Source organism: Ambystoma mexicanum, chromosome 14, assembly GCF_040938575.1.
Source record: "Ambystoma mexicanum isolate Mex_15411 chromosome 14, UKY_AmexF1_1, whole genome shotgun sequence".
In the NCBI taxonomy this organism is placed as follows: Eukaryota; Metazoa; Chordata; class Amphibia; order Caudata; family Ambystomatidae; genus Ambystoma; species Ambystoma mexicanum.
This window is the reverse complement of record NC_090940.1, coordinates 396,326,791-396,351,561: the sequence shown is the minus strand read 5'-3', so window position 1 is coordinate 396,351,561 and position 24,771 is coordinate 396,326,791. Positions and strand designations below refer to the sequence as shown.

General features: G+C 47.9%; 1 protein-coding gene across 3 annotated transcripts in view; it reads right to left on the bottom strand.

Annotated features, from left to right (window-relative positions):
* Positions 1–24,771, bottom strand: part of BUB1B (BUB1 mitotic checkpoint serine/threonine kinase B) — an 815,340-nt gene that overhangs the window by 376,324 nt on the left and 414,245 nt on the right. For all 3 annotated transcript variants that reach the window (XM_069637517.1, XM_069637518.1, XM_069637519.1), the window contains 2 exons: positions 20,106–20,155; positions 6,377–6,455 (listed from right to left, as the gene is read on the bottom strand). In XM_069637517.1, the coding sequence (XP_069493618.1) occupies positions 6,377–6,455; positions 20,106–20,155 (129 nt within the window). The remainder of the gene's footprint in view (positions 1–6,376; positions 6,456–20,105; positions 20,156–24,771) is intronic.

Here is a 24,771-nt window from a genome sequence, read left to right as displayed (position 1 = left end):
ACTGGATCTCACCTACTCTCCTGGCAGAGGTGATAGCCACGAGGAAAGCAGTCTTCCACGAAAAGTACTTGTGAGGGGCTTGATGCATAGGATCAAAGGGGGCCCCCATGAGCCTTGTCAGAACCACGTTGAGTTCCCACGCCGGGGGAAGGCAGCGCCTTCACCAGCGGGAATGATCAGAATAGCCCTTTAAGGAACTCCTTTACCAGACGGTGTGACCAAAGCGAAGACCGTCCTGGAGACCTGTTGTAGCGGGAAATAGCCACCAGATGCACCTTGATGGAGGCGTGAGGTAGCCCTGCCTTGGCCAAATACAATGGAAGGATCTGCGGGCCGTGAATCTCAGGGGGTTGATCTTTTGTGTCCGGCACCACATCGCAAAGCTCTTCCACTTGTGCCCGTAGCACTTCAGAATCTACGACGATCTAGACTTGGCAAAGACTGCCCCGCAGTCCTCCGGAAGCTCATACCCACCGAACTATAATGCTGCAGGAGCCAAGCCTTCAGGTTCAGCAACCCAGAGTCGTGATGTAGGATTGCGCCTCCTTCTCTGGTGAGCAGATTTGCAACTACTGGCAGCTTGGCTGGTGGTGACATCGACAGAATGAGAAGGTCCGGGTACCAGATCTGCCTCCGCCATGCTGGGGGCACGTGGATCATCTTGCCCCGGCACCATTTGAGTCGATTGATGACTCGCAGCAGGAGGGGCAACAAAGGAAAGGAGTACAGGAACAGGCCTTCCCTTGGGAAGGAAAACACATCCCGCATGCTCTTTGGCTGATGGAACCTGCTGGAGAACCCCTGCCACTTTGAGTTTGTCGCTGTCGCAAACAGGTCGATCTGGGGCCTGCCCCACTTGAGGAACAGACTGTGCACTTGATCCTGCTGAAGCGCCCACCATGGCAAGAGTGCAGTTCCCTGCTGAGGGAGTCGGCGATGGTGTTCTTGACTCCCGCCAGATATAAAGAAATGAAGAACATACCCTGGGCGACGGCCCAGTTCCACAAATCCTGCGCCTCTCTGGAGAGCGCTGGGGCCCTGGTGCCCCCCTGCTTCCGGATGTAGAACATTGTGGTGGTATTGTCCGTGAAGACCCTCATCACCTTGTCCTTGAGGGATGGGAGGAATAACTTGAGGGCCCAGAACACTGCCCGCAGCACCAAGTCATTGATGTGGAGGTCCCTCTCCTCCGGCAGCCCCACTCCTCTGGCATGGAGACGTCCGCTGTGAGCTCTCCAGCTCTCCAGGGAAGCGTCCGTGGTGACCATCTCCTGTTAAGGCGGGGTCTGGAAATCCATGCCTCCGGCGATGTTAGAGCGCACGCCCCACCACCTTATCGCTTGATGAAACTCCTCGTTGAGGACAATCTCGTCAGCGAAGCTTCCGGACACCTATATCCAACGAGCGTCCAGGGACTCATGAAGGGGTTGCATCCACAACCTGCAGAGTCTGATCAGGTAGATACACAATGACATCATGCCGAAAAGCGACTTGATGGTCCTCACTGTGGCAATCTTCAGTGGCAAGAGCCGTCGCACCTTGCCCAGAATGGACGCTATCCTGTCCTCCGAGGGAGCCGCCAGGCAGGAGACCGTGTTGAGCCTGGACCCCAGGAACAGAGCGTCCTGCGATGGAATCAATCAGGACTTCGGATAGTTTACGAAGAACCCCAGATCTGTCAGAAGCCGGACGGTCCTCGCAGTGTGATCAACAGCGATCTCCCTTGACTTGGCACGGATGAGCCAGTCATCGAGGTATGGGTACACGTGAAATCCTTGTAGGCGCAGCTGGGCAGCCACTGGTAACAGGCACTTCACAAAGACTCTGGGGGTAGACTTCAGTTCAAAGGGAATGGCCTTGAACTGGTAGTGCTACCCCTGTATGACGAAGTGCAGGAACTTGCGATGTTTTTCGAAAATGGGGATGTGGAAGTTGTGTCCTCTAGATCCAGCGACGATGGGAAGTCACCCTCCTCCAGTTGGCAGAGCACATGCTACAACGTGACCATGTGACCATCCTGAATTCTTGGGACTCGATGTACTTGTTGAGTCATTGTAGATTGAGAATGGGCCTCCACGCCCCTTTTTTTTTTTTTTTTTTACTAAGAAGTATCTGGAGTAAACTCTGGATCCCTGGCGCCGCATTGGAACCAGCTCCATCGCCCCCTTTTTCAACATGGCCCGAACCTCCAGCCACATCTGAGGAATGTGGTCCTGCTTAGCCACCGGTGGTATTCATGAACACTTTCACTGAAACTCCAAAGTGTGTCCGTGGGCGAGAGCATGCAGGACCCATCAATCGGTGGAGATGTTTTCCCAAGAGCTGACAAACTTCGCCAGCCGGCCTCCCACCAGGGTCCAGGCGTGGGGGCCCAATGTCTTGGCCGGTTCAATCCTGCTTGGAGGCCTGCACACTGCCTTCGGAACCTTAACGACAACCACCACCTCTGAAGGCCTTGGAACAACCCCAGTAAGCCTGCAGGGTCGTAGAACGGGAGGGTTGGCAGTATGAGGATGATTCTCCACAGAAACCTTTAGATGATCTGCCAGACTTCCCACCTGAGGAACGAAAGGACAGACAGCGCTGTTGCAGCCTGCCCAGGGCACGGGCCGTCTGTCGGTCTTGATGGCCTGTAGCGATTCATCAACGGCCTTTCCAAAGAGATTATTCCTTTCAAACTGTCCAAGACCCTCGTCTGAACTTCCTGCCTAAAGGGGGTGGCCTTCAACCAGCCACAACGACGGAGGCAAATCCTGTTACCCATTTGGCATAACCCTGTGTCCACAATGTCCAGGGCCACGGTGATGGCGTGGTCTAATGCCACCTTGCCCTCCTGAAGGTACTCCAGCGCTTCGACCCATTTGTCCTTGGGGAGGAATTCCAGTAGCTGGGCCATCTTGTACCATAACTTCTGGTCGTACCTGTCCATGATCGCTAAAGTGTTAGCCATCTTGACCGTGGTAGCCGCCGAGTAGATCTTTCAACCCACAGCATCCAACTTCTTCCCTTCGCTGTCTGGGGAACAGAGGCTGAAGATGACAGGTTGGATGACTTTTCCACGCAGTCAAAGAGGCCACAGAGTCTGATGATGGGTGTGACCGCAGGCCTGTTGGGCATCGACTCCGGCACCTGGTATTTCTTCTCCAGCCGGTCTCTTCACTGGGGCTGAGGCAGGGTTTTTCAGCAGCACCAGGCCCTAATCCCAGAAGTCGTCCAGGAAGGACACCGCCAGAAAGGTCTTCCCTTTGGCCTCTCGGCGCCGATACAGGAACCCTTCCTTTTCGGTCTCTTCTGGAGTCAACTGGAAGAGCACTGACGCGTGGACAACCATGGAGTGGAATGAACCCACTTCGTCTGGTGGAGACAGCCTCGGCGGTGGGGTCACTATGCTGTCGTCCCCGTCGGTTGTCGCCGTATCTGTCCCCGTATCCCTGGAGAGGTGTGGGGGGGTATGTGAGGCGGTTGATGAGGCGGCGTGGGGTGCCTCTTACTCGCCGGTGGCGGGCCCGGAGTCACTGGTGCTGGGAGTGCTGTCGGCATCCGCTTCTGCATCTCAGACATCAGCGTGTGGAGAGTAGACAGGATGTCCAGCGACATCTCTGGGAGGAGGAGTAGGCCTGCTAGGCCCAGCGACCAAGTCTTCGTCGTCGGCACCGCCATCGTCGTCCCAGTCGATGGGTTCACCGACGCGGTCCTCCTCAGCATTTCCGCCATAGTCGTTCTTCACGTCCTGTACGTGAGTGTGAACGGATGCCATGTCCTCGCCCGACGAAGAAATATTCGTGCCTTGGAGTACCGTAGAGGCCTCCACTGACCCCCGCACCCCTTCTTTGCATCCTGAGGGGTCGCCACCAGGCTCAGGGTTGGTATCGCCTTGGCCTTCTCCCACAGCTTCCCGGGGGTAGCCGACTTCCATTTCGAGGAGGAGCTTGAGCGTTGGCTTGCAATGCAAGCAGATGGAGATATCGATCGCGCCCTGCTTGTCGCGGGACTCGCTTGCACGGCTACCCCGATGGAAACGGACTCACAGTGCTTGGCCTTGTCTTGGGCCCCCCACGAAGGGGGCGACTCAAAGGAATTATGTGCCCGCTCCTCAAACCGGCCGGTCCTTAGTGAGGCATGCCCCTACTTGCCGCCTGAGGTAGAGGCCTTGGCGTTCAGCCACGCCGCCAAACTGCTGTGCCGATCCTTCATGGTGCATTTGGTGAATCCCAGGCAAATCTCATAAACCGCCTCCTTGTGGTCTGGGTAGAGGCACTGGGGGCGTTTGTCCCCCACAAACACGTTCTTTAGGACGCAGCTGGAGCAGAGCTTGAAGAGAGAATCTCCATCCTCCTTCTCCGCCATGGTCCGGCGTTCGGTGTAGGCCCAATGGCCTTCCTGAATCTTCAATGAAAACTCAACTATTCTAGCCCTTTAGTGGCGATGAAAAACGCAGACAAACGGAACCCCGCTTACCAGTCGAAGAAACGAAAGAGCACACAGGCTCTTACTTGACAAAAATCGAACTTTTAACCAAAAGCGTGAAAAATCGTAGATAAGCTACAGAGAAAAACACGAGGACACCCAACACTTGAACGTGCGGTAAAAATCTGAAGATGGCTGCCAGAGGAGGGGCTTAGGGAGAGGGCATTCATTGGCTGGGGGCAGTATGACCCAGAGCTCAGGGATTGGTTTATAAGAGAAAGACAGTTTTTAAGTGAAAGTTAAACTGTTTTTTCTTTTACCGAGGATTCTCGGCCTGACAGGGAATATTCATGAGCATGTGAATCCATGCCAGACCCTATGCTGGAGAACTACATTACCTTGCTCATTCGGGACATGAACAGTACATTACCAAGTTGTCTGGCAGGATGCAGGCACGGTTTTGTTGAATATCATGCCGCCCGCACCAGGGAACCGGGGTATATTGAGTGCTTTGCGGGAAACTATGTAATATGAGACTACCTAAAAATCAAATTTAACAGTGTAAGATCTTTTGAAGTCTTTGGTGCCTGGCAGACTATCCCTCGGGAGGATCGGCTGTGCCACTTATGTGGTAATAACTGTGTGGAAACCATCAGGCACCTGCTTCTATATTGTGAAGCGCTCCTTCCATTAAGGATTATTGCATTTAGAAATGCAGGCATGCAGATGAATACGCCTCTGGAGGAGGTCTGGTGGTCACATGATGGAATATTCAGAGGTTTCTTTGGAGGAAAGTTAACTCAATTTTTCAAGTACTTTAAAACTAATACATAACTGACGTGTATGCGGAAAACGGTGTTTCCTTGTTCTTTTTTAAAAGTTATATCTTGTATCAACTGTATAAATAAAATAAAAAATGACTAAATTATTGAGATTCAAGATAAGTATTGAGAAAGCAATGGAAACAGTATTACCCTGATTTACAAAAGGAGGACCATATTATTTCAAAAGTCCTCTCCAGCCAAGTTGAGTAGGGCTAGTGTCCTTAAGAGCCATGTCCCAAGACGACACCTTTGTAGGGAGTCAGGAGTCTTTAGAATTTGAGAAACTAATTTCGGAAAGCTAACAGAGCAGTGTAATGTTCCAAGGATGCAATAGACAAAGATAGGTATCAGGTTAGGGGTTCTCTCACATTCCCATCACTCTAGGGCAGGAATCTGCAACTTTGTCTCGGGAGATGTTTTGAACTACAACTCCCATGCATCAATGATTTACTATGCTGCCTGGGCTGATGGGAGTTTTAGTCCACAAAATCTGTAGAGCCAAAGGATGAAAACCCTGTTCTAGGGGAATCCCCTTGTCGGGTTGAAAGGGAGGCGTCTGCGTAGTTTGGGTGGGGGATAAGGAGGGCAGGCCATCCTGGGGCAGATCTCAGATGACGACTAGGCAAGGGAGAGGCAGGGTCACGGTTCCGCGCTTGTACTATCCTATGGTGGGAAGGTGAGAGAGGGTGGAAACTGGTATTCAGACCTTGTCTGCTAATTTAGATTCCACGAGAAATAACCCTTACGTTTCCTAGATTAGCTAGACCCACTTACTTCCATCATTGGTTCTGTTGCAGGGGGTGCAGTGGTTGCTTTCAGTATCGGGACTCTGTTTGGCTATGCAGCAGTCTGAGCTCTAGTAAGACTATTCCTGATGCTGGACAACCTAGAAACCCCACAAAGATGACCTCACAAGTCCCACAACGACAGAAGATTTCCCCCCTCCCCATAGGAAATCAGTGATGTTTGGCTTCCTATAATATTCCCAGTGAGCTAAAAGTAGCATGAGCAGTGCAAATAGTGTAGCATACAGTAATATCCTTTCTCTAGATACCATTAACAATGTGGCAACTCATTTAATTCTGCACTCTGAAACACTGCTGTGACATTCAAAAATTGAAGGCATAAGAAACTTTCAAACCTACCTTGTATTTGAAGATATCGACTCATCGAATATAGTGAAGGGCAGGCTTGAACAAACCCCCAAAGCTGGAGCAATGGCATCTGAAATATAAATGTATGTTTTACTACACCTGAGCACAGTCTCGAGTACACAGCTATTACTCATTTACAGACTGCTCAATATTTCAGACAGTAAAATATTTGTCACGCTGATAAAAAAATAGTTGTAGAAATAAAACAAATCAATAGAGCCATTTCAAACATGTTTTACCAAGTACACACAGAAGGATTTAAAGGAGCAAAGCTTTTTTCAGTTTTACAGGTCAGTCCTTCACGTTTCTATTTTTGTGGACAAAAAAACTAAAGGAAACAAGTGATTTGAAAACAGCAGAAATGTGCTTTTTTGAATGTTATGGTGTTAGTTCAACATAAAACGTTTTCATCTACAATCAGATACAATTAAAAGTTCACTATCAACTGTTCAGAAATCCATCATGCAAGATTTAGTTAGTTTCTATATCCGGCGTTGCCAAGGATTTCATTTTCTCATTAGGTACTATTTGTTAGAAATCCTCATGGTAGCTTTACAGGTTTTCGGAAAGGCTCCATAAGAAAGGTGAAAAGAAAAATTCACTAAATGTTTTGATTAATATTTTTAAAATGTTTTCTTATAAAGACTAGACAACACAATATTATGTGGTTTTTAAAAACTCATATGCACATGAGAACAACATGGAGATTCCTGAGCAGCATGATGGGTGACATGATGCCAACTGTGCCACCAACTTTGGACGTGAAGTTTAATACTACCAAAGTACATGTTCATTGAAAGGCTTGTTTATAAAGTTGTTTTTCCTAGTTGGAGCAAAGATATACAACTGATTCAGGGGAACTCACCCTACAACACGCAACATATAACTGCCCGTGGGAGAAACATGGAGATTCCAAGTTGATACCAGTGCACTCGATTGACCGACCCTGTGCTTTGTGATCGTGATACCAGATGCCAGCTTAACCGGGAACTGTGGGCGCTAGAATGCGGGGGATGAATAAATCTCCTTTTCCCTTCCTGGTCAACACTGTCGCTTCAATTATGTTGGGCAGCAATTTAACACACAGCCTTGTGCCATTACATAGCCTAGATGGGTCGAGATTGCGAAGCAGCATAATGGGTCGAAGGTGATGTCGTGGCGGTGGGAGCGGGTCAAGTGAGTTGAGGAATTCTTTTGGACAGTTTATGGCTTTGTCGGTATCTGCCACTGTATAGAATTGAGTAACTATATACACCTGCACTGCAATACCGACCCGAATCCCAGCCCCAGTCCTGGTGGACATGCAAAAGAAACTGCAGGGATTTGTCTGGGGAGGGGAAAAAGCCACGCATTGGTAAAAGTAGAATGATGCGGGACAAAAACCAGGGTGGGCTGGGCGTCCCAGACATCGCCAGATACACTCTAGCAGCTCAGCTATCACATGCCTTTTCCTGGGTACAAGAAGAGGATGCCCCAAAATGGAAGCAGATAGAGGAATCCTGGTGCCCAGGCAGCCCGGCGGATCTCCCACACCTCCCAGAAAGGAAATTGCAAGCAAATGCAGGCCCCCTGGCGGCCACACTCAACAGCCCGATGCTGGAAAGCAGCAGCTCGGAACTGGGGCATCAGGGGCTCCCTGGGCCCCCTATCCCCTGTCTGGAACAACCCAGAGTTTTCACCAGGCTGCAGCCCCAATAGTTTCAAGTCTTGGAGGGAGGGAGGACTGCTTAAAACGGGTGACTTCCTGGGGGAGGGCTCGCCCATTACATTCGAGAGATGCAAAGAGAAGTTTGGGGTGGAGGAGAGAGAAAGATTTCATTATACCCAGTTAAGGCACTGGTTATCTCACAGGGCGGTACGCGAGAAGTGCGCAAGAGAACTAACGGCCCTAGAAAGCACCCTAACAAGCCCAACAAAACTGGAGTCACTCATCAAGGACTTCCTGTGGGGACCCACCAGGCACAAATTGTCTTCAGCTACCCTATCCCTACCGCATAAGGAAGGAGGAATACAACTCCCAGACCTCCAGTTGTATTATCTTGCGGCACAGCTTAGCCATGTGACTAAGTGGCTCTCGGACGATCCATCAGCTGAGCTGGGACTGATACGACAAGCTTCCTCCAAAGTACTCCCCAGAGAAACGCTTTGGAACCCTTTACAACAGAAATCCGATGCCCCCATGATTGTCGGACTTGAAAGGCAGATCTGGTCCAGAACTTGCTACATTAGGCAAGTGAAACATCCCTACTCTCCAGACAACCCCATCCTGGTTGACATGTGCAAAACACAAACGGATCTTTCAATAGCTAGGAGATGGGAGGACGTTGGAATTTACACATGGGGAGATATGTTCGAGGATGGCGAGTTCAGGGACTTCGAATCCTTGCAGACCAACAAAGGGTTATCGAGTGGCCAATTCTCCTCTGGTATCATCGCATCAAACAAATCGCTAAGAAAAATTGGAGCAGCTGGCCAGAGGAACCCACCCCGGACCCACTGTTACAAGAAATGCACGACCTTACAGATAGCTGGAAACCTGTTTCTCGACTATATAAAAGACTCAACGACAAACCCAATCCCAAAAGTTCGGCACTAAAGGCGAAGTGGGAAGCAGACCTTGAAACTGCACTCACAGACAAAGAATGGGAAAGAGTACTTTTATACCCCAAGAAGGTCTCGAGAAACTCTAGATTTGGTCAGATACAACTAAACGTTCTTTACCGGACGTACATGACCCCACACAGGGTGGCCTCCTTTAACAAACAGGCCTCCTCAGCATGCCCATGGTGTGGGACCGACAAGGCTGATCTCATCCACATGTTCTGGACTTGCACCAAGGCAATGGCGTTGTGGTCCAGAGTACAACAGACCTGCACAGACGCCGGAGTACGCAGATATGCATGCACATCCGGAGAATGCCTATTAGGGACTTACCCTAGACCAAGCAAATATAAACACGTCGTAAAGTTGATGGATATTGCATGCATACTGGCGAAGAGAACCATAGCCATGGCATGGAAGACACCAGGAGGACCGAGGCATGAACGCTGGTTGAGAGAACTAGAAAGATGGACCACAGCCGAAAACAGAGCCTGGCAAGATGGAATCATCCCTGGTGGGGACATAGCGAGTGGCACCCTTGACTCTTGGAAGGCCCTCCTGCGAGACATACACTTCAGCGCAGATCATAAGCCCCCCTGAAGAACTTTATCATTATTGCTATACCCGAACCCAAGCATTGAAACAGAGGCGATGTCCCCTCGACCATTGCCCCCTTCAATTCCTGAGACGTTGAACCCTTACTTGTAACCATGCCCATCTGAGTCGGATGAACCTTCCATATGTAGACTGTCGTTTAGTTTTAGACGTTTTATTTTTGGTAACTCTATACTATTTATATGCACCCAATACAAAAGCTAATGGAATGCGTACCAACACTCTAAGGGGATGTAAACTAATAGGATGAAACGCATTTTGAGACAGTTACTGTTGGTTATTGTTCGGTTACAATGTTCTTAAATTTGTGTTATATGCTATATGATGGCAACTATGCATATTGATGGCACTATGTTAACTTAAGAAATGCCAATAAAAACATTTTAAAACAAACTAACAAGCCCAACAAAAAGAAGCAAAATCTCCACACTATCGTCTCCTGGACAGGACTGACCCCACGAAAAAAGAAAGATACATGATCGAGTGGGAAAGGGACCTGGGTCGGGAAATAGAAGTGGAGGATTGGGCAAAAATATGGGCCAGGCTGCATAAAAGCTCACAATGTATTACTAATAGGGGGGGGGTTATAAATTCTGCTATAGATATTACATGACCCCGGTCCAAATCAACAGAGCTAACCCAACTCTATCTGATCACTGTTGGCGGGGGTGCGCCACCCCCGGTTCTCTATTTCACATGGCATGGACCTGCCCAAAGGCGAAGGCATACTGGAGGGAGGTGATTAAACGAATCAAAGACATCACTGGACTCACTATACCTTGGGATCTGGGGATTGTTCTCCTAGGGGAAACAGGGGACGGGGCATTGCCTATCTCAGGTAACATACCGCACCTGTGTACGCACTTACTCCTCGCAGCGAAAATCGCCATGGCCCGCCTGTGGAAACATGAGGAAGGACCATCAATAGCATTATGGTGGTCCAAATGCTGGGACATTGAGGTGGCGGAAAAGGTGACCACGATCCGAAACAATTTTCTCACCAAAACCATGAACATCTGGGATCCTTTCATGGACTATGCAGCGAGATTTCCGGCTTTGTCCAGAAGGCCACCACTCCCCAGATGGCTACAAAGCAGCCCCCTCTACTGACCAACCTATATTCCCAATTGCCACCCCATCTATAACGGCTGACACATCCACCAAGCTCAAATAACATTTCGAACAATGGAGGTCGTCCTAACGCCAACTAATTCCTTACCCTCCCTAAAACCTTGTGATGCTGAATGTTGCTGATACTGAACACAATGCTGTCGCTGATGTCTTATTGATATGTATATTCTAATAAAATGTTGTTATGAAAAAAGAATTGAGTAACTGTGCCCAGAAGCATATCTTAAATCGGTTAATTTCATTGACAGAATAATTTTAAGCAGCAAGGATTCAATGACAGATTGGTCTGTGTGACCACATATAATCCTGTCAGTAATGACATCAAAATAATTATCAATCGCAACTGGAATTTGGTCAAATACCCAGGTACTCTCTCAAAGAAGCCAATGTTTGCGTTTAAGCGCAACTGCAATCTGCGCCAACAATTGGTCCACACCTATCAGGATAGACCAAAAGAACAGACAGTCCTCAACCAATGGGGACTGCCACCAGTCACTGGGCATTACAAATGAGGGAATTGTGCCGTATGCCCCCTCACGGAAACAAAGCATGTATTCAAACATGGGAATCTAACATGCTACTAAAGAACCATACCAACTGCCGGACCCAAAATTTTATTTACATCATTTCATACCCCTGCAATTTACTCTATGTAGTTAAGACCACAAGAGAGATTAGAACAAGGATAGCGGAACATCGCTCTTGTATACGGAATCGAACAACAGACAAACCTTTGGTAGACCACTTTACCAAAAAGAACCATAGGGACACCGACCTCAAATGGTTCGTTTTACAGACCATCAAACCAAAAAAATCGAAATGGAGACATGGTGACCGTATTACACAAATTAGAAAAACGCTGGATTTATTTACTTGATACAGTGTGCCACGGATTAAATATATCAGTGGAATGAAACGTCTTGAACACGTAGTGATATCCCACTATGTCCAAACACCAGTCATCGATTGGTCCAGCATTTTCATTAATTTACTACAAGTCCCATAGTGCCTTGTGGCTACTATGACTCACAAGTTACCCTGTATCACCTAGGTTTCTAGTGTTCCGGCTCTGAATCAGTCTTCAGCAATTATTGGTCTGAGTATCAGGTTCCCACTACCTAAGTTCCATTAAGTTTCGGGGCTCAAGTGATCCATGATTTACTGTGGTTTTTCTCAGTACTTTAGTCACAGTTTCAGTCTGAGTGCTGCAGTATTAAAACAGTTCCATCATTCACAATGTGACTCTGAATCAGTCTTCAGCTACTACTGGTCTAAGTACCAGTCTTTTGTTGACTACAAGTCCCACAAAGCCTTGGGGCTCCATTGACCCACAAGCTTCCGTGGTTTCCCTCAGTACTTTAGTTTTAGTCCTAGTGTTGTAGTATTAAAACAGTTACCAACATTTAGAGCCACACTACACCCACTTTAGTTGGAACTTGCAGCTTCTATATCGCGGAGCCTGTTACTTTGAATGCAATTTGTCTGTCTCCAGGCTTTGGGATGTATCCACGTTGACGTTCTCTCACAGCGAGAGAGTGTGAGACGTGAGCGGAAGCTCTCCTCGAACGCATTACGAGAGGTAAACTGAGTCCGTCTGGCATCTTTTTGATCTAATCTGTAGCCATATAGCCCACCTTTAAATAACGGGGCTACTGACATTTTCCCTATGCGGTAGTAGGACCGCTCTATCTGATTTTTCGCTGTTTGCCTGCTTATTCTCTATACACATACAGAGTTGCTCATAATCGAACCGGGCACGGCACTCTTTTTTGGCCACTAAGGCGTCCGGGCTGGTGACTCATACAGCCAGAGGACACATTCACCTGTGAGTACACCTATTTTTGTCTTTTGAGAATCATACAATCAAGACAACAGGATTAATCCTGTGACAAAGTTTCCATTTGTTTCTTTCTCTGTAGGCGGCAACGTGACCCACAAGCTGAACTAAATGTAAAATGATACATGTGAGTGGCACATCCATCTAGTCTATTGTTTCCCAGAAGGGATAATTAGGCCACAGAAGAACCTCTACTATGCCATAACTATAACTTTCTTGAGCAGACTACACTACAAGTGAGTACATTGACATATAATTCCTTCTATGTATTCATAGGCAGGCAATAATAGGTTTTAATTGCTAGTCCCAAAACAGACCCTGTGTTTGTTTTTGTGTCTCAACACTACAGGGGTGTATACATTTTCTGACCACACCACTATACAAGAGACACAAGGGATATATCCCATTACCAAAACACCGTCCCCTGACAGGCAGTGGAGGGGAGTTTGATGTGAACAACAAATAGTGACGTTGTTTTTTACATACATTGAATGTTTTGTAAATAATTTGAGATGACAGAGGTCAAGAAACAGACTGTAATTAGTTTATACAATATCATTTTATAGATTCTGGGGCTCTTCCCATCTTTCCAAGAGGCAACATATTGGACTGTTGCACTGCGTCCTGATGAAGGTTGGCTAGATTATTGGGGCAAGGTGTTTCCTGCCCACAGTGGACTACAACCGAAAACATGTGTCGACAAGACATATAATCCCTGGAAGAAAAACAGAGGGCTACATCTGAAAAACACAAGAGTTTAAGAATTTGAGATTAGCTTTGGGTGTTTATGGGAACATTAATATACCCACAGAGTGTTTATTTGTTGGTATGAAGATAGTATGTATGAGGTATGAATGAAACTATGACTGATGGGATAAGCTGTTTTTGTGGAGCCTGTTTTAGTCTTTTTAGTATGTATAAATTGTATTTGATATCCAAAATAAATATTATGCATTGTTAAGATTGACCACTGAGCTCGTACTCGGTCATTTTTGTTCTATTGGTCTAATTGTGTTTTTTGCCGTCAAATACTTAGGGTCACTTGCTGTGGCACCCTATGTTCTGATCCTATCCCAAGACCTTGCGGGGACCAAGCGGACCAGGAAATCTAGCCTACCAGGGCCATTGGGCCAGTACCTTGAGCTAAATGGTGCAGGACATTGGTGGGAGCTGCAGAATACTCCCAGTCCATACCCCCATCCCATAAACGAAAGGTGCACAGAGCCCAAGGTTCCTGGCCAATATAAGAGTTAAGTTTTCATCCAGAGTCTGGTTCACAAGTTAGGTATGAGGCCAATGACAAAGGCCCTTCTTCCTAAGGGGGATTAGAAATTAATGTGTGAACACTGCCACATCAGGGGGCTTGGACTCACTGAACACATGTGGGTTGCCTCAGCCCACGGATCAGAGAACAGCGTTTCCTGGCTGGATCATGCATTGTTATTGCAGAGGACCTTCGCACTAAAGATGAAAAAGCTGATGAGGCCATAGTTCTAAGAGGACTGATTGCAGAACCGGGAGAAGGCGCAGACCCTACTCCCTCCCCCTAGTGTCAAGATGGCCATTACACCATTTGAAGACTTGGAGCCATGCTACGCTGGCACGGGATTTAAATTACTGTGATAGGGTCAGGTTACGGCATTCTGAGATCCTTCCATGTCCCATGCATGTTTGTAATGGTGCCACCCAGTCGCAAAACGCGTCCCAGCAATTTCTGACCAGCGTTCGGTTTCTTCTGTTTTAGAAGCGCAACTCCGAGGGTGCACCTGGAAGCAAACAAGAACACCCAGACCGGAACAAAACTACAGGGAAAAACACTGCAACTAATATGAGCCTTCACCAAATCCCAGCCACATCCAGCATAGACACGCCACAACAGAAAAACAAACTTCTAAACCAGCAGCACGCAGAGAAACAGCAGGGAAGCCACCAGAGGCTGCCAACAAAACCATGCTGAAAATTGAGTTTTTTAGAAAACCTTTACAGCTGTGTACCCCAGCCCCTGAGAAAATATACAGGCACATATTGGCTAATAGATTTAAGGGAGTGCTGTCATTTTTGAAACAGGAAAGCCACAGCATAAAAGTGGAAAGAGCGTAAAGGCAGAGTGTGGGCGGCAGATCTGAGGTCAGGTGGTGTGGCGGTAGACCGAAAACAGAGATGACAGTCAGGGGAGTAGAGTACAGGTGAGGGATGTGTGAGGCGAGTGGTACCAGTTTGCGAGAATGTAACTGAATATGAGTTTTTGTAAAGGTGAGGGTAGAAGTGATAGAAGAGTGAGAGATATGAGTAGTGGAGTGAGGGTAGTAGGTAGAGAGGTTGGAAATAAGAGTAAGGATATAAGAGGCAGGAAGGAGAGCGGTGTCAGACGAAAGGCACATGAGAGAAGTGGGGGATGGGGTTTGAGAATATTGAGAGAGTGTTCGAGTAGGGCACCATATCCCTGAGTAGAGTGTGATAAGAGGGGTAAGTGAAAGGTGACCAAAGAAGATTGTAAACATAGGAGGGATGGGTAAGAGGGACACAAGGAGGGAAAGAACAGGGTAACGCACACAAGGGAAGGAAAGGTAGTGAGATCAAGGAAGAGAGAGCGAGAGCGAGACAAAGCGAGAGCGAGAGAGCAGTGGATGAGTGAGAAAGGACCAGGGTGTCTACAATTGTCACAACAAAAACATTTCCTTGGTTTAGCACACTGTGGATAGGTACACTTCAAAGATTAGAAGCACCTGGAGGGGGATAGACAGATAAGTCATTTCCCTTTAGGCCCTAATCTAAGCTAATATTGGAGTGTTACCATTACAAGTGGGGAAACCTGGGATTTAGGAACACCTGGGCTAGGGAGGGGAACGCTCACAGGAGTTGAGTTAACACAAAGTAGTGTTATCGCCACCCCCCTTTTCCAACCTGCTAAGATATAATGAACAATCCATACATTGAATAACCTATTAAACCCGTTTGTGAAAGTACATACTGGCTTCTCAACCCACCAAAGGGGCTAAGTTGAGAAGTAACCAAGCCAACCAATACTGAACCTTGTTAGAAGAACCAAACCTAGGAAAACATATAAAGGCTGTACCAAACCAGGGGGTGGCAGTTACCAGTAAAGAGTTCAGGATGGAGTCAGGACGACGAAAGGAACCAGTTTAGAGCTAGAGGACTGACCGCTGCCGGTAGCACCAATGGCTATATGCCCTATGGCTATATGCACTATGCCTGCAAGAGCCAGGGGCCCTGAGCGAGCCAAGAAACGAGAGAAAATGGAGGACAGGACGGACTGGGACTTAAGAGGTCCCTGGAGGGTGAACAGAAGAGAAGGCAAGAATATCTGGGAGCGTGGCTGAGCGATCAACGTGCTACACTGCCTAGATGCAAAATTAGCAGAGTACTACATCCCTGAAAGTCAGCCGGGCAATATGTCCCAGAGAGTGTTATGTGAGGTTTTAAACGAGGGTGCGCTGTAAAATAGCTCAGTCTGTTTTCTGAAGGCTAATGATGCATGCTCACTGCTATATCCCCGACAAATATTGGGAGGTGGCAAGGTGAGGGGAGGTTATTAAAGCAAAGGAGCAAGGACAATTAAGTAGAGTTTTACAAGCAGACCGGGGCCCCCTGATGGAAAGGGATATACTGGATCAGTACAGTTTACCCATTACTACAGCTTTTGTTTGCCTTCTTAGGGAAAGGGGGACACTGTTTCAGTTGTACAGAAACCTTAGAATCTAAATAGGTTTACCCCATTACCCATCTTAACAAGAAAACGGCTTTTGAAATGTAATTAGGCTTTTTATTTTTCAGCAAAATCTGATTGTCCACTAGAAGGTTGCGCTTACCTTGCTACACATGAATACCTGTGGTAAATTAAAAATTAAAAGCAAGGTCAGCACTGCCATCTAGTGGACATGTATAGACATTTTTGTAACTGAAGATGATCCAAACTGAAATAGGCCATATGACCTATTCCTTTATTATTTTTATGGACCATGTATTAAAAAAAGTAGACATTTTGAGTTTGAAGCTACATGGGTGACAAAACCTCCTTAGCCCATTGCCAGAGAAGTTCTGAATGGACTACTTGATCAAATGTGCTTTGTATTCAAATCATCCTCCACTCAACACTTGTCTAACACAGTAATATTGGGGAATTGCACCAATGATAGGTCACTTCTAATACCATAATGCAAAGTTTAAAAAAAATGTGAATGTAGAGTTCAATTAAAGGATAGCCAGGTTATGCTGTGATTTGGGGATCCCCAATTTCCACTGAATTAAATATTCAGTTACTTTTAATGGATCCGGAATCTACATGCAGCTTTGAAAATTAATATACAGATAAACCTGCCTCAGTCCTCCTCCATGTGCTTTCCCTTTGCTCACATTTACACCATCATTTAGTTTACCTCTCGGTGTCTTAAGATGCACTGCAAATTTACGTTAAGCTCTTATCTTGCCCGATGTCAGGCAGCTGGAGCCCACAAAGTCCTTTTTTGATTCTTTGCATTTTTTGTATGTGTAGTTTTCTTTTTCCATTATAAATTCAGGACTGCAAGTCCAAGAATGCAGAGAGATAGCAAGGGCAGCATCAGCATAATCCTGATTGTTCTGCTTCAAAGGGATAATGTATAATGTACAAACAGCAATAAAAGATACATTGTTGTCTACACTGGAACACAGTTGTCTGCACTTTTGATGGAAATAATGGGTAAGCACTGATAAACACATATTTTGAAATGTTTTTAAAACCCTGGAACCCCCACCCCACCACAATTAGAAAAACAAACACTTAAAACAGGATATCCTGAATATAATTACCTCTCGTGTGTTCAGTTTGTTCACCACACTACTTTCAATACACTGCATTTTTTCTTGCAAAAACCTAAGCAAAATAGGTTTGCCAACATTTTGTCAAGAATCACTTATTGTATGATGCGGTAACTTGTTAGCATGCTGGCCCGCTCAGCCTGGATTGCTCTGCCACATTTAACCTTGGGAGATTATGGCATATACAAAGAAGCACTGCAACGGATATGTGGTTCCCAGCCCTAAACATAGCATTCATTTTTCTAACCAACATAGCCCATAAGGGCATTGGATCACAGTGAGTTGCCATTCATGAACCTTCTTTGATGCCAGGGGGTTTCAAGTTCCAGACCAATCTCTGATGTTCTGCCTCCGGTTAATGGACACACAAAGTAATCATCCGAGGTACCATGACCTTTTGGAACCTCCCGGTTCTAGGAGGTCCTTTGCGCTGTTGTACCGGCATGGTTTGCACCAATCTCTTGTTTTATGGCATGCGTTAGCGCCAAATGAAGGTTGTGATTTGTTGTTACACAAAGTCAATGCAATATACATTTTCGATCTTGCTGGCCAGTGGTCAGTATGTTACACACTTCAAAGTCTTGGGTGAGTCTGCTTTCGTCTGAGTCGAGGCTAGTTTTCAGCTATCCTCTCTCCCAAAGTCAAATACTTAATGCTTTAGCCTGCATGACTTTGTTCTAGGGTGGAGCAGTCACTGCAAAAAACGGAGGAACTGGCCAAAGGGAAGCTTTTCCCCTCCAATCTTTTGGATATCAACTCCTATGTAGGAGTGGCATGGGTTTTCATAGGTCTGTACACATTTAAGATCTCCCTTCATAGATTTTCTCAGAGCACAGCCTACCAAGCCAAACCTGATGACATGCATAGAAAGGATTCTCTTCAACCAAAAACCCCAAACCCAAAGATCCTACAGGCTACCACAATGTCCACCAGTAACCTCAACCATGTAGTGACACCAGTAGCAACTGCTAACATCTTGTGGACCCACCTAATTGCTTAAGCAGTACCTCCCCAAACCATCTCAGCAATATTTAAAATAACACACCCATAAATTTATTTATTTATTTATTTATTTATAACGCGCCGAAGCTCGCAAGCATCAGGGCGCGACAAGGACACAAGGACGAAGAAGAACGGGACGACACATAGAGAGCATAGAGAGGGAGGAAGCAGAACGATGGCAACTAGAAGCGGTGTGGAGGTTGTCTAATTATATGAAGAGAAAGGTCTTCAATTGTTTCCTAAAGCGTTGGAGGTTGTTTTCCAATCTGAGGCTGCAAGGCAGTTTGTTCCAGTGGAAAGTCGCCAGGTTCGGAAAAGCTCGGCCGAGACCAGTGGCTTTACCTGGAGGGCTGGGATTGATCAATCCTTGTTTTGCGGATCTCAAGCTACGGCTCGGCTCATACCAGCTGAATTTATTCTTAAGGTATGCAGGTGCCGTGCCATATAGGCATCGGTGGGTTAGGATCAGTGATTTAAACTTGATCCGTTCCTTTACAGCCAACCAATGAAGATCTTTTCTGTCCTTGGTGATGTGTTCACGTTTGGATTTATTAGTGATGGACCTAACAGCATTATTCTGGATAATCTGACATTGTTTCAGGCAGTTATTGCTGGCGCCGAGCATTAACGCGTTCCCATAGTCTAAGCGGGATAGTATGGTGGCTCTCCCTATCGTGGTGCTGTTCTTGGTATTAAGAAAAGGTCTTATCTGACATAGAAGCCTTTGGTAGTATTGACAGTTTCGCTTTAAATAAGCGGTTTGGGCTTCTGCACCTAAGGAGGATTGTAAGTAAATACCTAGTGTTTTAACCTTATTAGATACCTTAATGGTAGAATCTTTTATGGTGAATGTGGAGTAATCCGAACCAAGATTGTTTAAGGCTTTAGCGCTTCCGAAGGTCATGAGTTCCGTTTTGGAGCTATTAAGACACATCCAGTGTGCAATCATCCAGTTTTCGATGATGTCGTAAATAGCCGATAGCTTCTCGTTATCTGCGTGATGGTCTCCGCTCAGCTCTAGAATGAGCTGTGTATCGTCAGCGAAGTTGGTGAAAAAAATTCCGAGCTGAGATAAAAGAGTACAAAGGCAGCGGATATATAAGTGACAAGAATAGGCACTCGCTAGAGGGCCACGGCTGCAGTGGGTGACAACCTAATACATTATATCTCAATAAGCAAATATCCTCTACTACAGTCTTAAAATACCAGCCTAATTGCATTAAGATAGTGCAATGTACCAGTGTAGATCCCCCACTGGGCTTGCTTCGAGTGAGTACTAGAGCAACCTTCCAAATAATATGATCGTCTCAAATCAACTAGCGCACACATTCCCTACCTTACCTCTGCAACCATTCAGACCTTAACAGTGAGCTCTAGACTTCACCACCCCAACCACACAATCCACAAATACATCCACATCAGACACAGACCCTCCACACATGCCCTTTAGTTCTACTATATACACAAGAGCTACTGCAGCCAATTATTACTAGAAAATGGTTTTATGTACATATTTATTGTTTTGTAACACGTTGGGTATAATTAGTGTCCCTTTAGAACACCAACGGGCTGAATAAACACCAATTGCTAAGTCTCAGATGCTTAGTAAATCATTCTATCCAGACATGACAAAGGGATGGCCCAGAGACTCTTGTGTACCTTAAGATCTATAGATGGTGTGTACAGTAAAATGCACAATCTGCATCTCAAGCTTACCTACAGATCCATGTTGCTCAAGGTCTTCCTGTTTAACAGGCAGGATATCCCTAGCAAACAAAGGAGAACATAAACAATTATTCCCATCATTCAAAGGAATGCTTTGCAACAATGAATTAAGGCCCATACTTCAGCGAACACACAAGACCTAGGCATTTAACAAGACAAAGGTTTAATAAACACTCTCCTACTCCAAGACCAAATGATTGTACAACAACTCTAAATCAGTGCAGCAGGAACAGAAGGTAAACAAAAAGAAAGTGGTTCCACAGTAATACTGGAATACAAAAGTTGCACCCCAGCTCTCCAAGTCATTTATTACACATACCTTTAGTGGTGAACAAAGGATTGCATAGCCATTTGATATCATAGGGACAGCATTTTGCCATTATGATCATGTTTGCCCAAGGGTACAGACATCTGCAACCATTTACCCCAGAGAACAATGACCCAATTTCCTTACCATAATCTGGTTCAGATGAGAATGCGCCTGCTGTACAGAATGCAATCTCACAGCCTATTCCTTGAAAAATAATACAACATACCCTTCTTCACGACGGAGACATAGCACCCACCCACAGAGGAAACCACAGAGTACTCCCCAATATCTTTGTACCAGGTTGCCAGTTACCCACCCAACAAAGCCCTCACATTGCTGCCAATCAACCCACAACCGAGAGATTATTCCAAGTTGACAGACACGCTGTGGCTCTATAGTAAAACTCATCCCTGAATACCTGAATTTCCATATTTTGAGAGGCACCTCGTTCAGCAACCTAAATGAGTCCACTTGACTAACTATGGCAAACCTCACTTCACTTGAAACAAGTAATGAGGTCACCCCTCAGCTAGATGTACCATGGGCTAAATCTTGCTATGAAGAATGTGTTTTCCCACTTCTCTGGTCAACTTCCGAGTAGCCCTTCAATTATAGTAACCATCTGCAACCCTCCCTCGGCTAACACAGGGTGCTAAATTCATGCACCACTGAATGGCACTTAGAACATGAACACTCACCTCAAAAATAAAAGATTCCCTTTGACCTCCATCGTCCCTCCTATAACATGAATATGGATGCCCATTTCATTTGCTGCTCCTATACCTGTGAAGAAAGACTGCCACATGGTGTCTGTGCGAACTTATCAACTCCCAAACTTGGGGAAGGAGAGAGGAGAAGAAAAAAATAAAAGAAAAGGAACAAGTTACTTACCTGTAACTGTTGTTCTCCAGCATGGGTCTGGCATGGATTCACATACATGCTCATGAATATTCCCCATCGTCAGGCCGGGAATCCTCGGTAAAGAAAAAACCAGTATCAGTTTAGTTTCTGATCTGTCTTTCGTAGTAATAACCAATCACTGGTCTCTGCGTCATACTGACCACAGCCAATGACTGCCCTCTACCTAAGCCCCGCCTCTGGCAGCCATCTTCAGATTTGGAAGCACGTGAAGTGGCAGTATGACCAAGTGAAGAGCCGCAGAGGGGTAGGCGGGAGGGTTCGCATGTGAATCCATGCCAGACCCATGCTGGAGAACAACAGTTACAGGTAAGTAACTTGTTCCTTCTCCAGCATGGGGTCTGGCATGGATTCACATGCTCATGAATAAACAATACATAGCAGTACACACATGCACAACCACGGGAGGTGGCAAAGGCTCAACATTAAGCATTACATCAAACTCAACATTAAGCATCTTACCTCCTCACCAGGCTCACCTCAGGCGAACAGGTTGCGCAGCACTGCTTGGCCGACCCTGGACTCCTCCCTGGAATCCCGATCGACGCAGTAGAATTTCGTGATGGTGTGCGTCGACCTCCACGTAGCAGCCCTACATATGTCCAGCAGGGGCACACCAGAAAGGAACGCCGTGGTAGCTGCGATCGCTCTGGTGGAATGGGCTCTCGGACGGCCAGGCAGCGGTCGGTTTGCCAACCGATGACAGTACATGATACAGCCGGAGAGCCATCTGGAAATGGAAGCCTTCGAGAGTGCCTTCCCCTGATTGACAGGTCCAAAATTCACAAAGAGTTGTGACGTCTTCCGAAAACACTTTGTGCGGTCCAAGTAGAACTTTAGCGCTCTAGCCACATCCAGCGAGTGCAAAGTCCTCTCAGCCGGCGACGAAGGCGACGGGAAGAACACAGGCAACACCAAGGGTTCGTTGAGGTGGAAGTCCGACGGCACCTTGGGCATGAAGGAGGGGTGCGTCCTGAGCACTACCCTCCTGTCGTGAAAAGTCAAGTAGGGGGCCTTGCAGGAAAGTGCCTGGATCTCTCCCACTCGTCGTGCGGAGGTGATGGCCACAAGAAACGCTGTTTTCCACGACAGAAACTTCAACGGGGCCGAGTGCAGAGGCTCGAACGGAGGTCCCATGAGCTTGGTCAGCACCACGTTGCGCTCCCACACCGGGGCCGGAGCCTTCACCGGCGGGAACGATCTGAACAGTCCCTTCATGAACTCTTTCACCAGACGATGAGACCACAAGGACGTCCGCCCCGTGGTTCTGGTGTATCGGGAGATCGCAGCAAGATGAATCTTGATGGACGCGTGTGCCAGTCCAGCTTTGGCCAGCGTCAGCAGGTACGGCAGTACTTGGGGAGCCGTAATCCGTAGAGGGTTAATCTTCTGTGCGTGGCACCAGACAGAGAACCTCTACCATTTGTGTCCGTAGCATTTCAGAGTCGAGGACGCCCTGGCCTTTGCAAGAACCTCTCTGCAGTCGGCCGGTATGTCGTATCCTCCAAACTCTAGCGCTGCAGGAGCCAGGCCTGCAAGTTCAGCGATTTCGGGTCGTGGTGGATGGCGCCTCCTTCCCTGGAGAGTAGATCCGCGTCCACCGGCAGCCTGATTGACGGGGACGCTGACAAGTCCAGAAGGTCCGGGAACCATATCTGCCTCGGCCACGCAGGTGCGACGAGGATCATCCTGCACCGTGACCTCTTGAGCTGGTTGATGAGCCGGATTAGCAGTGACAATGGAGGGAACGCGAAAAGGAACAGGCCCTCCCAGGGGAACGAGAAAGCATCGCCCAAGCTCCTCGCCTGGGGAAACCTGCTGGCGAACCTCCGGCACTTGGAGTTCGTCGCCGTCGCGAACAGGTCGATCTGGGGTGTGCCCCACCGTCGGAAGAGGCGATCCACTAGATCCTGCCGTAGTTCCCACTCGTGGCACGAGCGCAGCTCCCTGCTGAGTGAGTCGGCGATGGTGTTTTTTATCCCTGCCACATGAAACGGCACCAGAAATATCCTTTGGGCGACGGCCCAATGCCACAGGTCCTGCGCCTCCTTGGACAGTGCTGGGGACCTGGTTCCGCCCTGTTTCCTGATGTAAAACATGGTGGTGGTGTTGTCGGTGAAGATCCTCACCACCTTGCCCTTGAGGGACGGAAGGAAGGACCTGAGGGCCCAAAACACTGCACGGAGCTCCAGGATGTTGATATGTAGTGATTTCTCCATCGGGAGCCAAAGGCCTCTTGCGTGCAGATTTTCGGTGTGCGCTCCCCACCCTTCCAGGGAGGCATCCGTGGTCACTGTCTCCTGGTGGGCTGGGGTCTGGAAGTCCATGCCCGCCGTCAGATGCGCGCGGGTGCCCCACCACCGGATCGCTCGTCGGAAAATCTCGTCGAGTGTGATACTTTCCTTGAAGCTGCCCGTCGTTTGGATCCAGCGCGCGTCTTGCAACAGGCGCATCCGGAGCCTGCACAGGGGAATGAGGTAGATGCAGGAAGACATCATTCCGAGGAGGGACTTGATGGACCTCACCTAGGCCGCGTCGGCCACCAACATCCGTTGTACCATGCCCAGGATTGCCCTGGTCCTCTCCTCCGACGGGGAGGCCAGAGGGGACACTGTGTCGAGCCTCGCTCCCAGAAACAGTGCGTCTTGGTACCAGGTGGGATTTGGCGTATTTCACGGAGAATCCCAGGTCTGTGAGAAGCTGGACGGTCCTTGCCGTGTGGTCCACGGCGAGCTCCCTCGTCTTGGCTCGGATGAGCCAGTTGTCCAGGTAGGGGTAGACGTGGATCCCCTCTCGGCGCAGCTGCGCCGCCACCGGTGCAAGGCACTTGGTGAAAACCCTGGGTGCTGACCGTAGTCCGAAGGGGAGGGCTTTGAACTGGTAGTGACGCCCTTGGACCACAAACCTGAGAAATTTTCGGTGCCCCCTTAGGATGGGAATATGGAAGTAGGCATCCTCCAAATCCAACGACGACAGGAAGTCTCCTTCCTCCAGCTGACCCAGGACGTGCTGGAGGGTGACCATCCGGAACTTCTGAGCCTTGATGAACTTGTTCAGACGTCGCAGGTCTAGGATGGGGCGCCATCCTCCCGTCTTCTTCACGAGGAAGTATCTCGAGTAGACTCCTGAGCCCCGAAGCCTCTTTGGGACGAGTTCGATGGCGCCCTTCCTGAGCATCGCCTTTACCTCCAGGAGAAGCTGCGGGACGTGAAGCTCTTTCCTGGCCACGGGGGGGACGCGCGGGCACCTTCATTGAAACTCGAGCGCGTGGCCCCGGGCTAAGGCGTCCAACACCCAACGGTCGGTGGAGATGGACTCCCACACGCTGACGAAGCTCGCCAGCCGGCCTCCCACCGGGGTGCTTCGGTGGGGGCCCGACAGGGCTGTCACAGGGTGATGTGAGGCCAGGGGCAAACACTTTGGTGAGGC